The following is a 15,997-nucleotide window of genomic DNA, read 5'->3' as shown; positions in this document are numbered from 1 at the left end:
TGGGACCGCCTCCCTGCCCCTTAAGACAGGCCGAGAACGCCTACTCCTTATCAAACTACAACTCCCAGAATGCCTCGGGAGAGACCCGGAAAGATGACACCGACGCTAGATATTTCGTCACGACGAGTGGGGCTCATTCATTCGCTCTCGGGCGGCTTGTGGTAGAAAGGAAGGACGGGGGAACCGCGGAGGGTATCTCCCCGACGGAAGAAGTTTGGGCCTGCCGGCTCGCCGTCCCCGCCGCCGGTGGCCATCTTGTGTGTGGTGGTGGCGGCGGCAGCGGCTGCGCTTCGCCGGCTCCAGGCCTCTCCTCGCCCGGTCGGAGTCGCCCGCTGTTGTGTGGGAAGCCGCGCCATGTCCGCGGAGAGCCCGGAGCCCGCTTCGGCCGAGGAGCAGAAGGTCAGCGGGGCGGCCCTGAGGGAGGGAGACGGGGGGGCGCCACCGGGAGAGGCGGGAGAAACTTAGGCCGCGGGTTGGCTGAGGGGAGCGGCGGAAGCGGGGGGGGGGGTGGTGGAGGAAAACTTTCGGGGAGGGGCGGGGGGCTATCGCCCGTTTTTTCGCCGCGGGAACTCGACCCCAGAGGGCGGGGCGTGAGAGGCGGGAACTCGCCTGTCCCCCCCCCCCCCTTCCTCGGCGGCTTATCCACGCATGCAGCCCATAAACGTGGCTTCTACGAAGGCTGCCGTCGCCTCTGCCTACCCGGAAGCCGGATTCTGGAGCGCGGGGCCGAGGGGGCCAGCCTCGCCTGCCCTTTCCCTTTGGAACATAGGTGTCAAACTCGCGGCCCTCCAGATGTCATGGACTAAAGTTCCCATCATCCCCTGCCGCCAGCATGCTGGCAGGGGATGATGGGAACTGTAGTCCATAACATCTGGAGGGCCGCAAGTTTAGCACCTGTGCTTTAGAAGGCACGAGCCCTTGAGGCGGGGCGGGGGTGTGTCGGCGGCGGCGGCCATAGATTCACACCTCTCTGGTGGATGCAGTGAGAAGAGTCGCTTCGGAGAACCGATTCATCCAGGTCGGGGTTTTGCGGCGGGGGGAGGTCTCTTATCGCACGGCTGCCCCCCCCCCCCGCCTCCCCCGAGCTGCGGCGAGGGACAGGCAGGAAGCCGCCGGGCCAGGTGACATCATCCCACCATCTTTTCCATTTCCCTCCTTTCTCTGAGCAAAACGTAGGAGGAGGGGTTGCAGGCTGGCCGGGCACCCAGTGGCGATTGGAGGGGGTGCTTTGCCGACCCCCCCTTCCCCTCCGTCGTTATTTTATTCGATTGATATGCTGCCCTTCCCCTTGCGGGCTCAGAGGGGCTTTGAAGAGCTTTTAGTCTGTTGGCAGAGGCGAGACAGCTTTTCCTTTTCACAGAGGAACTGGCCGGGTTAGGGAGTCCTGGTTCTTGCTCGTGGCGTAACGTTAACTGGAACTGATACAGTGCACCACTTTTCTGCTGCAGCTTGAATCATGGAGTTGGAAGGGACCCCAAGGGCCATCCAGCCCAGCCCCTGGCCATGCGGAAATACACAATCGAAGCGCTCCTGACAGATAGCCATCCAGCCTCTGTTTAACAACCTCCAAAGGAGGAGACTCCACCACCCTACAAGGCAGCATATGTCATTGTTAGACAGCCCTTACCGTCAGAAAATTATTCCTAATGTTTAGGTGGAAACTCTTTTTCCTGCACTTTGAATCCATATTCTAGACAAAGCAAGCTTGCTCCATCGAGCCCTTCGGGGATGAGGCGGCCTATAAGTTTAATAAATAAATAAATCTTCAAAATGACACCCCTTTGCATATTTAAACACGGCTATCACGTCACCCTGTAACCTTCTGTACTTCCAAAGACACCGTGCGTAAAAGCAAGCAAAAACTGGGCTGTGCAGGCAATTATAGGCATGTTTTGTCACAGGTAAACCCTGGTGCACTGTGTCTAGCAGGGCTTACTATCAGCTAAGTGTGCTCAGGATTTCTGCCAAAATGTGTCAAGTTGCAGCTTTACGATTCACCGGTGTCCTTCTCCTTCATGCAGATTGCCCTGCAGTGCTGAAATGTCACCATGAGTTAAAATGTGCTGATGCCGTCATTGCCATGGCTTCCAAATATGTATTTGCTGCACATTTTGGGAGTGCACACTTAGGTTTGGCAGTGTTGTGTGTTGAAAGTTCCACTCGATGCACACACTTCTCAGTTTCCTGCCAGCTATGTGTTATCTGACTGAAAAGGTCACTTTGAAGGTGTTTTTTGCTATTACCCGCCTTCAGAGTGGTTCGTAATTTACTAACACGAAGGGGGCATTCTTGTCTGCAGTTTGCTTAAATCCCTTGTAGGATTATAGCTTCCGAAATTTCATAAAGATTAAGTATGGCTCCCTCTTTGATACGCCACTTTTTTTGATAGTAAGAGACAAAGGCCAATTATGCACAAGGTGTCTGCTGCACGGTGGGGGCCAATGTCTGTCTCAGCAAGATTTCTTGTATGGATGTATTTCCTGGAGACCTGCTTTCACTTTCCATTCTCACCATGGCAAGCAACACCACTTCTAACATCTTTAATTTGCTTCGCCGCCTGAGCGTGACAGATTTGTCAGTGAGCACCACTTGCTCCGAACATCTTCGCTCTGCCCACGGCCGGCCTACCTAGCTTCACCCTACCTTCCATGCCCTCCCCCTCACGCACTGGTGAGTTCACAAGCTGAGTCTTGGGAAGGCGAAGGTGATGTAGTCAACGTATTTCTCCTGTTTCAGGAAATGGAAGACAAGGTGATTAGCCCGGAGAAAGCTGAAGAAGCCAAGCTGAAGGCCAGATATCCGCATCTGGGACAAAAGCCCGGGGGCTCGGATTTCTTGAGAAAGAGGCTTCAGAAAGGAGTAAGCTTGAACTGTGTGGGATAGCTAATATGTCTAACCGAGAAAAGCCTTTTACTCTGTCAACCTGTGTTCTTAGAAGTTCTGCAAGTCAGGCTAGATTCTGTAGTAGTACTTGATTCCTTACAATATTTTCTAAGTAGCAACCTTTGAGAGTTGTAATTGAATGTCAGTGAACGTGTGCATAGGGTCATCCAGGCAGCCGAGCTGGCCTGCAGTTCCTCAGGAAGTTCTCCAGCTGTGTGGAACAGCTAAAAACACAAACAAGCGTCCCTGTTGCTGAAAAGCCCCCACTGATGGCATAATAGATGGTGGCATAAGTCCAAAGCCCAGCCACCAGCACAGCAGGGGCAATGGCTGGGAGGAAGCCGACTAGCATGAGGTCCTCTCCTGGCTGAGCCCTTGGACCACCCCTGCTAGGCTAACGGCAGGGTCACAGGGATGCTGGCACAGTGTTCCGCACCACGTCCCGCTGCTATGGAGGGCCGCTGTGGCTGTGGGTAGGCAGATTCGCCTCTCTGCTAGCGCAAGTGCCCTGAGGAGGGCAGCCTTCCCAAGAAAATGCAAAGTTGTAATGGTAAGGCTGTGATATTTTCCCCAGCAAAATGTATATTATGCTTACATTTGTATCTTTTCTTTTTTTGCTGTTAAGTCACAGCTGACTTATGGCAACCCTGTAGGGCACAGGTGTCAAATTCACGGCTCTCCAGATGTTATGGACAACAGTTCCCATCATCCCCTGCCAGCATCATGCTGGCAGGGGATGATGGGAACTGTAGTCCATAACATCTGGAGGGCCACGAGTTTGACACCTATGCTGTAGGGCCGTGGTGGCGAACCTTTAGCACTCCAGATGTTATGGACTACAATTCCCATCAGCCCCTGTGGCCATGCCATGCTGGCAGGAGCTGATGGGAATTGTAGTCCATAACATCTGGAGGGCCAAAGAGTCGCCACCACTGCTGTAGGGTTTTCAAGGCGAGAGACATTGGGTGTTGATTTGCCATTACCTGCTTCCAGAGTTCGTGATCCTGGTTTTCTTTGGTATTCTCCCGGCCAGATACTAGCCTGGGTCAAAGCTGAGAGTGTGGACTGGCCCAAGGTCATGGCATGAATAGGGATTGAACCTGGGTATCCCAGGTCCTAGTCGGACACCTTCACTGCCACACCACGTCGCCTCTCATTCATGTGTGTACTGAGACTGAATTTGGTCCTTGGTTCGTATCTTGCTGTGGTTTTAGACTCGCCTGGAGGTTTAATGGAACACAGCACTCTTCTTGGCCTGCTGGGCAGGGATCATCCGGCGGAAACACTGCACATTTAGGATTAGTGGCCGCCCTTTTAAATCTTTTATTTATAAGCTATTCTGCTGCCTTCAACAAAATGTAACATCTAAAGCATGCATTTAAAAACCAGAAATTAGTATCAAAGTGGTAATGATAAACAACGCTTAAAGTTTGAAAGGCTTCCTGGAATTAAAACCATGTAGTTTCTGTTCGCTAGAAAGGCACAGTGCTGTACGAGGGTACTGTGGCAGGGAGTTTAATACTTTAATATCCTTATTCTAATTACTGGTGAACTGACTGTAGATGAAGAGTTTGGGTTTATACCCCACCTTTCTCTCCTGTAAGGAGTCTCAAAATGGCTTACAAACTCCCTCCTCCCTACAACAGGCACCTTGTGATGTGGGGGGGGGGGGGGAATTCTGAGAGAACTGTGACTGGCCTAAGGTCACCCAACAGTTTTCTATGGAGTGGGGAAACAAATCCAGTTCACCAGATAAGAGTTCACTGCTGATGTGGAAGAATGAGGAAACTAACCCAGTTCTCCAGATTAGAGTCCACTGCGCTTAACCATTATGCTATGCTGTACTAGTAAAGGAATGTTTAAAGACTGGGTTTTTTTTGTTAAATAACTGAGTTAATCAGGTGTGCCCAAATAGCTTCATTTGCCCATCGGTGTAAATCCTTTAATGTTTCAAAGACCTTACATGGTATTTTTTTACAAGAAGACCAGCTACAGAACCCATGAAAGCAAATTCCATGTTAGTCTATTGCAGTTCCTACAGCCTTTTAGCAACTTCTTTTAGCAACAGCCTAGTGTCTGCGCTGTAGAACACGAACATTCATGCTGGAATAAAAAAAATCTGCTAGTCTTTCAGTTGCTGCAAAAATGTTAGGGTCCAGAGTATTGTGGAAACCACTCCTGATGTAAGGGCATAGCCGTGTGGTCTGTTTCTTTGTGATCAGTAGTACATTAGTTTTGCCAGTTAGTATCATTTAAAGCCTTACATAGTAATTGGGGACAGGCTTCCTTTCATTTGTTCTGACATGTTGTAAAACATTTCCATGCATTGGTTCTGCTCCCCGAATCGCATTAAGTAGGCTGCCCCATGAGGGTGGAGCAGTTTTAAACACTGTGCATCTGACAGACGACAAAGATGTATTTAGATGAAGCTAAGTAAATCCTTGGTGTGGTCTCTGCAGAAGATCTGGGATAACCCTGAGCCAAACAGATTTATTTTATTTATTTTTTGGTCTGGGAGGGATTCTGAGGAACTGAATCAAGCGGAGGTGAAAAGATGAAACTGAGTTTAGTGAAATCTCTAGATAGACATGATATAGGATGGGATGCTGAGCTGGGTGGACTTGACCCAACTGGGCTGCTCATACAATATTTTCAAATGAAAGAAAGCCATAGTAGCTAGTTTGCCACAGTAATCGAAGACATCTTCTTATTACCTTGTGCATAGTTACTAGGAGTGAGTAATTCCTGTGGCTGATGGATTCACACAGGTAGCGAGATCCTAGCATTAAGATCCTACACCCATAAACTGGGATAACCCTCCTCTCCCTTGCATGCCACCCCTCACTCCCTCCCCTTGCATGCCACCCCTCCCTTCGCTAGGGTGGGTGGGCCAGGCCCAGATGCCGGGGCCCCTCCCTCCCCTATGCCTCCCTTGCATTCCAACCCTCCCCTCCCTCCACTAGGGTGGGTGGGCCAGATGCCAGGCCCCCTCCCCTTCTCTCCCCTCCCTTGCATGCCACCCCTCACTCACTCCCCTTCCCTTGCATGCCACCCCTCCCTCCCTCTCCCTCCGCTAGGGTGGGTGGGCCAGGTGGGGGGAGGCATTTTAAGTGCTGCAACTTGAGTTTCTGCGCTGTGACTTTTAACCTTCCTTTTTTTTTTTTGGCCTTTCAGCAAAAGTATTTTGATTCAGGGGATTACAATATGGCCAAGGCGAAAATGAAGAACAAGCAGCTTCCCACCGCAGCCCCTGACAAGACGGAAGTTACGGGGGACCATATCCCTACCCCACAGGACCTTCCTCAGCGAAAACCGTCTCTCGTTGCTAGCAAGCTGGCCGGTTGACCAGAATCTCAGAACGGCATGAATTTTCTCATTCCCGTAACCTTTCCTCAGTAGTTATTTCTCACTTTTTGTTGGTTTTGTTTCCACTGAGTTGTTGACTGATAGCTTTGCAGGTAGCGATAGCCTGTGCTGCTATTGTAAGAGAGTCCTGTTAAGAATTAAGTCGAGTAGTCCTTGGATGAGTCTAGAGCAATGCACTGATTTAAACAAAAAAAAAGGACACGTTTTGTTACAACAATGTAAAGTTAATCTACTTGAAAATGTACATATTACCTATTTGCTAGTGTAGGGCTGGTTCCAGCGAGTGACATAATGGCAAGTTTGACAATTTTTAACGTTTCTGCTTTCCTAAGTTCACTTTAATTACAGCATCGTATGTTTGTATTGAATACAACCCCCTGTGTTTCTTCTTGTGTTTTGGTTTTGTATACTAGAGGTTTTAGACCACAAGTCGTTAGAAGGTAAAGCATGTATTTAAAAAAAGAGAGAGAGACGGGGCTCCGATTTAATTTGCGTATCTGCTCTTGAACTTGAATGGCCTTAACCCTATTTCAGCTTTAACAATAGATTTTTTACTTGGGCAATATTTGCTCATTTTTGGGTGTAATTCTTGTGAACCTAGTGCTTATTGACAACCGTCTGTTGAAGCTGGTATTCCTTTGGATTCCGTAGTGTAGAACACGTTCTTGCAGTGAATGAAGTGTGCATGTGCATCGACTGAATTCACTTTTGTGCCATTTCTGTAAATAAGATAGTTTTGCACAACTTTTGCAAATATCTGTTATCTCTACGTTTGGAAAAAAATGTGCCAACTGGAAGCACAAGTTATTCTGTACCTTTGAAAGTCATAATCCTCTCAGTCAGAACTAGCTTACTGAAAGTAACAGACTTGTATGTGGAAGGTTTGGGGAACGCCTAAAGTACTATTCATTAATATACCCATTTTTGGACGTATCAGCAATGACCTTCAGCATCTGGTCCTAAGATAGAAACACTTCAGGCTAATGTATCGAAATTGTAATTCAGCTTACTTTAAGGATAACTGAGTGAATTAAAGGCAGATATACCACATGAAGTAGCTTGTAGATCGCAGTGTAAGATGTCTTAAGGCTAGCTATATTTGCTTTTCAATATCTTTGGGGGGGAAAAACTACACCTTTTAAGACTTGTTTGAACTACAGGATGCTTTGGAATGTGTAAGTATGGAGGAATCTGTGTTTTTATGGAAGGTCTTTTGATATGTTAAGTACACCTGTGTGGTCAGAAGAAATTCTAACTTTAATTTGGATGAAGAGGTGAAGGTATTTTCAGGCGATACTTAAGAATTTCACATACGCTATAGTGACAAGCTAATTCCTTGAATCAGATGAAAACAATTAGAAATGTTTTTTTGTCAATGTATATTATAGGTAGATACTCCAAGAGGGATTATTCCTGTAAAGTGGACCTGTTTAAGATTTAAGTGTATGGCTAAAGTGGATATTTAACCAACTTGTTCATAATAATCAGTTGATGTCAAGGATGGTATTAGAGGAATTCCCGATTGCTTTTACCAAGCATCTTCATTTTGAGCAGTCCTGTTACTTCAGCTTCCAAGAGGAGCCATATTTAAGGTTGAAATATTCCTCTAAGAAGCACGCTAGAATCAATGCGGCTAATAGTTACTATGTTAGAGTATGTTCTGACCAACAATAGTAGGTGTTGTAACTAAAAGCCCTGATTTTCAAAGGTACCGAGCAGCGCTATCTCCAATTCATCCCGTCTGTTAAAAAAATCTGATCTTGTTTCTATACCAAAAGTAAACATGGTATAACACACGGGTGATAGATTTTGGAGATTAATGTTACTTGTGAAGGGTTATTTTATTATCGGGCTGTCTTACAGAAAGGAGATGCCTTTAAATTCTTGGACATACCAACCTTTGTCTGTGGGTAGTGATTCAGCAGGCCTCATTTTTACTCTTATCTCTCTGTAGCATTTGAAATTGACTCTCTTAGTTGCAATTGACAACCACAACAATTACACTTTGCTTTTAAAAAATCAAGGGAGAAGGATCCCATTTACCAGATCAGGAGCTCAGTGGTAATAAATGGGTTTCCTCGGAAGGTCATCTTTAAAAAGTCATAATTTTATTTTTGTACGGGTAGTAAGTTCAAAAGCTAAGCTTTGTATGAATTGAACTACTGTGGCCTAAACCTAGTAATTCCTAACAGAAAACGATTGTTTTCTGGTTGCTGTTGTACTGCAGGTGAATAGTCAGGTTGAATTAGTATAATATGTAGGGAGGTATAAATAGCCATGTAAACCTAAACATTCCACCACTACCCCACCCCTGGTTATAGTTTGCTGTTTTGCATTATTGATGCCACTGTACAAATTGACCATTTCCCATTACTGAATTAAAATATTAAGGCTGTAAAGAAAACCTAAATCGATGATGTGTAGGAATATATACTTACAGTCCCAAACTGGTCTGGTCTGATAGTGAGCCCAAATTTCTGGAGAAACCTCAACGATTTTGAAAGTCTGGTCATCTACGCTGTTAAGGATTCAAGGTGTTAGACCAACAATCATTTTAATAAAAGACTGACTTACCACTTCCAGCTGACTCCCATCATGATGAAGCTGTAAAGCCTATGTACATACTGTATAATATGAGTTTTACTTTGATAAACGACCTTTTTCAGAGATCTATCTGCACTATAGTCGGGCAACCTCTCAGCTTTATGCAGTGATTAGTAGTGCTTAAGTATGTCTACAATGAAGACGGTATCTAGCAGCCTGCTCCTTGAATTTTCCCCATTAGTTACAAGTGGAGTAAATCAAGTGATTCCTAAGTATCCTTCCCTTTACTGCTGTCCCATTACTTATAGTTAGAGGAGAGAGTTTGTGCAGAGGCCACACAAAAAACTGTTTGGTTCGATATGTTGTCCCTTAATGCATTCCTGATGCTGAACTGGTGAAATTTTCAATTGCTCCTTACCAACACACTGTATAGTATGCATAATAAATTCATCTAATTAGTTTTCATTGCTCTGTGGAAGTTTGTCTGGTCTTGACTGTGATTCTTCATAAGTGCCTTGCGTCTCCTATTTCTGGCTCGGTCTCAGCAGAACTTGCTTGGGACTTCTGACAACATCTGCTTTTCGAATATGTTTGATTACAAAACTAAAACGGTTTCAGCTGGTTTCCCTTGATGCCTGACTGTTTGAGACGTTCATGCTGCTGTATGGATTCCTTGCCATCTTCCCCCTCTGCAGTCCATTGACATAACCATGTTTGTTGGGTGGGAGTAGGAAGTGGGCAAGTCACACTCCTTGCCTCAGAGCAGAAAGAGTGCTGACAGTGAGTATCCAAGGTTCTGTTCTCACTCTGAGGACGTCCTGATCTTGGGACTTCCAATAGTGGAGTCTGTCCCTCAATCTGCTGGGAACTAGTTATTGCCCACTCCATGCTGCAACTCTCTGTACCAACAGGCTATGGAATTGGGTCTGGTGGATACTTTCCTGGCATCCCTGATGGTTTCTGCTACTTCCAGAGGATAACCACGTTCTAGAAGAAGAAGAGTTTGGATTTATATCCCCCCTTTCTCTTCTGTAGGAAGAGAAGGGGCTTACAATCTCCTTGCCCTTCCCCCCTCACAACAAACACCCTGTGAGGTGGGTGGGGCTGAGAGAGCTCCAAGAAGCTGTGACTAGCCCAAGGAGCCTCTCAGGTGCCACACAGTGCGACTCAACCAGTTTGGATCTGGATGCCACACTGGTCCCTGTTGAAGTATGTCTTGACTCACTGGAATATGCCATGGAACTTGTACGCGTAATCCTACTAGAAACGAGAGCCACAGTTTGTGTGGCCACTCTGGAGCCGCAAAGATAATTTCCACTTGCACCTGATGGACCTTCCCTGTCCTCCCCATCACTGATGTCCTTGTCTTCATGCCCAACCTGGAGCTGGCCAATTGTACTTGGAGCACTGCCCTATTGGAGGTGGAGCTTGGGGAGGACAAGGGTACAATGCCACAAAGCCCCACCCCCACCCCAGAATTTACTTTCTCCAAGGGAACTGATCTTTGAAGATCAGCTGTGATTCCAGGAGATCCCCATGGGCCACCTGGAGATTGGCATCTCTGCTTTCAGGACAATTTCAGGCAGGTGGCCCTGTTAGTCCTTTAGCAGTAGAAATCCCAGCCTAGGAGCACCTTATGGATCAAGGACATCCCCTCAGTCAAACCCTCAATTGGTGAGATGCAAAACAAACAAGCAAAAAGCCAAACACAACAACTTGTTCCTAGAAACTGACATGAGTGCAAACACATCTGCTTATCCAAGTCCACAATCAGTCAGCGACTTACAGTTCATTCAAATCAACGTGATGTACACTTTGCACAGGTAGTTCTATTTCTCCAGAACATAAGGCACTTAATAAGTCGCTCTCATTATACAAAACATCAGGCACCTAGACCTAGTATATTTTCTCAAGAGTGGCATAAAGCACTTAATATATTGTGTCAGCAGGCAAGGAACTTGTTGAGAAGTGCCTACAAGCGATGGGGCTGCAATACAGAAACGGGGGGGGGGGGGGGGGGGGGGGGAGGAGGGGGGGGGGGGGGGGGGGGGGGGGGGGGGGGGCACGGACTCCGAGTAAAGGAACCAGCGTGGTGTAGTGGTTCTAATCTGGAGAATGGGGCTTGAGTCTCTAATCTGGAGAACGGGGTTTGAGTCTCTAATCTGGAGAACGGGGTTTGATTCTCTTAATCTGGAGAACGGGGTTTGATTCTGTAATCTGGAGAATGGGTTTGATTCTCTAATCTGGAGAACGGGGTTTGATTTTCTAATCTGGAGAACGGGGCTTGTCTCTCTAATCTGGAGAACGGGGCTTGATTCTCTTAATCTGGAGAACGGGGTTTGATTCTCTAATCTGAAGAATGGGGTTTGATTCTCTAATTTGGAAAACGGGGTTTGATTCTCTTAATCTGGGGAACGGGGTTTGAGTCTCTAATCTGGAGAACGGGGTTTGAGTCTCTAATCTGGAGAATGGGGCTTGATTCTCTAATCTGGAGAATAGGGCTTGAGTCTCTAATCTGGAGAATGGGGCTTGATTCTCTAATCTGGACAACGGGGCTTGTCTCTCTAATCTGGAGAATGGGGCTTGATTCTCTAATTTGGAAAACGGGGTTTGATTCTCTAATCTGGAGAATGGGGCTTGATTCTCTAATCTGGAGAATGGGGCTTGATTCTCTTAATCTGGAGAACGGGGCTTGAGTCTCTAATCTGGAGAATGGGGCTTGATTCTCTAATTTGGAAAACGGGGTTTGATTCTCTAATCTGGAGAATGGGGCTTGATTCTCTTAATCTGGAGAACGGGGCTTGAGTCTCTAATCTGGAGAATGGGGCTTGATTCTCTAATTTGGAAAACGGGGTTTGATTCTCTAATCTGGAGAATGGGGCTTGATTCTCTAATCTGGAGAACGGGGCTTGAGTCTCTAATCTGGAGAATGGGGCTTGATTCTCTAATCTGGAGAATGGGGCTTGATTCTCTAATCTGGAGAATGGGGCTTGATTCTCTAATCTGGAGAATGGGGCTTGATTCTCTTAATCTGGAGAATGGGGTTTGATTCTCTAATTTGGAAAACAGGGTTTGATTCTCTTAATCTGGAGAACAGGGCTTGAGTCTCTAATCTGGAGAATGGGGCTTGATTCTCTAATTTGGAAAACGGGGTTTGATTCTCTTAATCTGGGGAACGGGGTTTGAGTCTCTAATCTGGAGAACGGGGTTTGAGTCTCTAATCTGGAGAATGGGGCTTGATTCTCTTAATCTTAGAATACGGAATGGAGTCTCTTAATCTGAGGAATGGCTGATTCTCTAATCTGGACAACGGGGCTTGTCTCTCTAATCTGGAGAATGGGGCTTGATTCTCTTAATCTGGAGAACGGGGTTTGATTCTCTAATCTGGAGAATGGGGCTTGATTCTCTAATCTGGAGAATGGGGCTTGATTCTCTTAATCTGGAGAACGGGGCTTGAGTCTCTAATCTGGAGAATGGGGCTTGATTCTCTAATTTGGAAAACGGGTTTGATTCTCTAATCTGAGAATGGGGGGCTTGACTTTAATCTGAGAACTGAGTCTCTAATCTGGAGAATGGGGCTTGATTCTCTAATTTGGAAAACGGGGTTTGATTCTCTAATCTGGAGAATGGGGCTTGATTCTCTAATCTGGAGAACGGGGCTTGAGTCTCTAATCTGGAGAATGGGGCTTGATTCTCTAATCTGGAGAATGGGGTTTGATTCTCTAATCTGAAGAATGGGGTTTGATTCTCTAATTTGGAAAACGGGGTTTGATTCTCTTAATCTGGAGAACGGGGTTTGATTCTCTAATCTGGACAACGGGGCTTGTCTCTCTAATCTGGAGAACGGGGTTTGATCCTCTAATTTGGCAAACGGGGTTTGATTCTCTTAATCTGGAGAACGGGGCTTGATTCCCCCACTCCTCCACATGACCAGCGGACTCTTATCCGGTGCATTGGATTTGTTTCCCGCTCCTCCACATGAAGCCTGCCGGGTGACCTCAGGCCAGCCCCAGTTCTCTCGGAACTCTCTCAGCCCCACCTGCTTCCCGAGGCGCCTGTGGCGGGGAGAGGAAGGGAAAGGAGCTTGTCGGCCACCTTACAGGAGAGAAAGGCGGGGTATAAATCCGAACTCTAAACGGGGGCGGGGGGGGGGCTGCTTTCCGAGGCCGCCCCCTCCCCACGACCCCTCTGGGCATCTCCTCCCCGGCCGGCACTTCGCCCGGGCAGCCGGTGGGCGGCAGGGCGCGCTCGGGAGTGCGATCCCGGGCCGGCTGTGTGGTACCCACAATGCCTGAAGAGCCGCCGCCGCCGAAGGTGGGGGCCTGCCGAGCGGCTGCCGCCTCCTCCTCCTCCTCCCCATCCTTCGCCGCCGCCGCCGCCGCCGCGCTTCCCAGGTAGCAACATGGCGAGCTCGGCGGCCTGAGGCGGCAGCAGCGCCTCCTTAGCAACCTCCTTCCCGCTCCAGCCTCCCGCAACCGCGCCCTGCCGCTCGGGCCTCCTCCGGCGGAGAGGGGACGGCCGCCCAGCTCGCCATGGCAGCCTGCGAGCTCTACACCAAGGTGAGCGCGGGCGCGGAGAGGCCCCGGGGACGCAGCCAGGCCCCGCGCAGGAGGCGCCCTCGGCCCGCGGCCGTTAATGGCGGTTGGAGGGCGCCTGGCAACGCGCGAACCTGGCGGGGGGGGGGGGGGGGGGGGGGGGGGGGCGGGGGCGCGGGGGGGGGGGGGGGGGGGGGGGCGGGGCCCGGGCGAGGGCGGGCCAGGGGGGCTCAGGCGAAGGGGGGGGGGAGGCGGGAGCCTTCATTCTCCCCCCCCACCACCCAGGTGGACCCTACCTGGCCTGGAACCTGCCTACCCTTCAGGACCACCTCCTCATAGTCAGCTATCCCACCATTAGCGTCATTCTGGGGGAGCTGCTTGGGGTGTCATCTGAAAAGGGGCTTCTCTGTCAAATGGATGGTATTCTGCCCCCAAGGATATTCATCTGCCCCTTCTACCACTGTCCTCTGCCCCCAAGGATATTTATCTGCCCAGAACTTCTACTGCTGGCCTCTGCCCCCACAGATATTCATCTGCCCCTTCTATGGCTGTCCTCTGCTACCAAGGATATTTATCTGCCCCTTCTATTGCTGTCTTCTGGCCCTAAGGATGTTTATCTGGCATTCTGCCCCCAAGGATATTCATCTGCCCCTTCTATGGCTGTCTTCTGGCCCTAAGGATGTTTATCTGGCATTCTGCCCCCAAGGATATTCATCTGCCCCTTCTATGGCTGTCTTCTGGCCCTAAGGATGTTTATCTGGCATTCTGCCCCCAAGGATATTCATCTGCCCCTTCTATGGCTGTCTTCTGGCCCTAAGGATGTTTATCTGGCATTCTGCCCCCAAGGATATTCATCTGCCCCTTCTATGGCTGTCTTCTGGCCCGAAGGATGTTTATCTGGCATTCTGCCCCCAAAGATATTTATCTGCCCCTTCTATCACTGTCTTTTGTTCCCAAGGATATTCATCTACCCCTTCTATCACTGTCCTCTGCCCCCACAGATATTCATCTGCCCCTTCTATGGCTGTCCTCTGCTTTCTATGGCTGTCCTCTGCCCCCACGGATATTCATCTGCCCCTTCTATGGCTGTCTTCTGGCCTTAAGGATGTTTATCTGGCATTCTGCCCCCAAGGATATTCATCTGTCCCTTCTATCGCTGTCTTCTGTTCCCAAGGATATTCATCTGCCCCTTCTATCACTGTCCTCTGCCTCCAAGGATATTTATCTGCCCCTTCTATCACTGTCTTCTGGCCCTAAGGATATTTATCTGCTCCTTCTATCACTGTCTCCTTCCAGTGGGTGGCAGCTTCTGTTCCCTCAAGCATACCTTGACTGATCTTGCTTCTTGTTAATTTTTAATTGCTGATTTTCCTTGGCTCCTCACAGGGGACTAACAGGGCTTTTTATCTAGCATTGGCCTCTTGATGGGAAACAAAACCCCAACCCAGTTGTAGGCCCAGCAAACCTTTCCAGGGCATCAGGGTGTTAGGAGGCCATTACTGCAAAAGATGAATAAAGTGCATGTTTTAAGCCAACAACAAAGGTGGCCTGTCTTTCTAAAGCCTGTCTTTTTAAAACAACCTTCTGTTTCATTTCCCTCCTTTAGGACAAGCAGGGGAGGCCAGGAGCACCTTTTTAAAAAGACAGGCAATGGTTGTGTTCCAGTGTCAGTTTTTGTGAGCCAGAGCTTGCTTCAATCCCACCAAAGTTGACACTGGGGTAATATGTTGCCTGTCTTTTTGAAAAGGGCCTCCCGTTTTATTTCCCCACCCCCTGTTTTCTGGCCTTCATCGGATTCACTCCCGTGGATCACAGGGAATGAGCTCTCTGACTCACAGAAGCTGATGCGGGAATGAAACGGTTGTTGGTCTTCAAGATTGTGAAGCCGGGTCAGGTTGTTCGTAGGGAAAATTGACCCTAAGTCCACTGGTACCTTGAAGCCTGACAACGTTTCTTTCATTGTGTGTTTCTGTGAGTCGCAGCTCCTTCAGATAGGTGAAGGAAAATCATACTGGGGATTCTTCTTAAGGGGACAATGGGAGAAGAATTCAAGGCAGAGATGCCCCTGTTTGTGATGAGATGCACTCACATTGATCATGAGAGATACTCCCATGCAACCAGTGGTGGGATCCAAAAATTTTAGTAACAGGTTCCCATGGTGGTGGGATTCAAACTGCCGTAGCGCCAATGGGGCTGGGCTGGGCATGACGGGGGCGTGGCTGGGCATTCCGGGGCGAGGCATTCCTGGGTGGGACTGTGGCAAGGACGCAGCCCCTGTGCCGGTCCTTTGGCAGGAAACGAATGCACGCAGGCACAGGCTGCCACCCACGCCGGTGCACCTCCTGCTAGACTGCTTCAAGTTCTGCGCGCTACTGCTGAGAGGAGGGGCGTACCTAAGGCAAAAATCATGTGGCAAAATCACCAATTAGTAACCCCCTCTCGGCACACACAAATAATTAGTAACCTACTCTCGGGAACCTGTGAGAACCTGCTGGATCCCACCTCTGCATGCAACTCACAAAAAACTGACACAAGAATAAAATGCTCCTAGTTTTTAAGGAGCCACTGTGTAATGTTTTTCTAGCTTATTCCCTGTTTTGGTTAAGGGGGGGGATTAGAAGCTTCCAACCCCCCAGATTTATACATCACCTATGACTGCAACACCTAGG

At 48.6% G+C, this 15,997-nt stretch overlaps 2 protein-coding genes across 2 annotated transcripts in view; both read left to right on the top strand.

Moving 5' to 3' along the window:
• The first annotated feature begins 152 nt into the window (after positions 1–152).
• On the top strand, positions 153–9,253 carry ARPP19 (cAMP regulated phosphoprotein 19). The gene is made up of 3 exons (XM_048482008.1): positions 153–399; positions 2,737–2,859; positions 6,058–9,253. Exons 1-3 carry the CDS (start codon positions 355–357, stop codon positions 6,226–6,228), a joined length of 339 nt encoding a protein of 112 aa, XP_048337965.1. The 5' UTR covers positions 153–354; the 3' UTR covers positions 6,229–9,253.
• Positions 9,254–12,954: 3,701 nt separating this feature from the next.
• MYO5A (myosin VA) overlaps positions 12,955–15,997 on the top strand; it is a 103,217-nt gene continuing 100,174 nt past the window's right edge. Inside the window, exon 1 of the mRNA XM_048519667.1 lies at positions 12,955–13,352. Coding sequence (XP_048375624.1) covers positions 13,326–13,352 — 27 coding nt within the window. The 5' untranslated portion in view covers positions 12,955–13,325. The remainder of the gene's footprint in view (positions 13,353–15,997) is intronic.

Source organism: Sphaerodactylus townsendi, linkage group LG17, assembly GCF_021028975.2.
Source record: "Sphaerodactylus townsendi isolate TG3544 linkage group LG17, MPM_Stown_v2.3, whole genome shotgun sequence".
Classification (NCBI taxonomy): Eukaryota; Metazoa; Chordata; class Lepidosauria; order Squamata; family Sphaerodactylidae; genus Sphaerodactylus; species Sphaerodactylus townsendi.
This window is presented reverse-complemented; position numbering and strand designations above follow the sequence as displayed.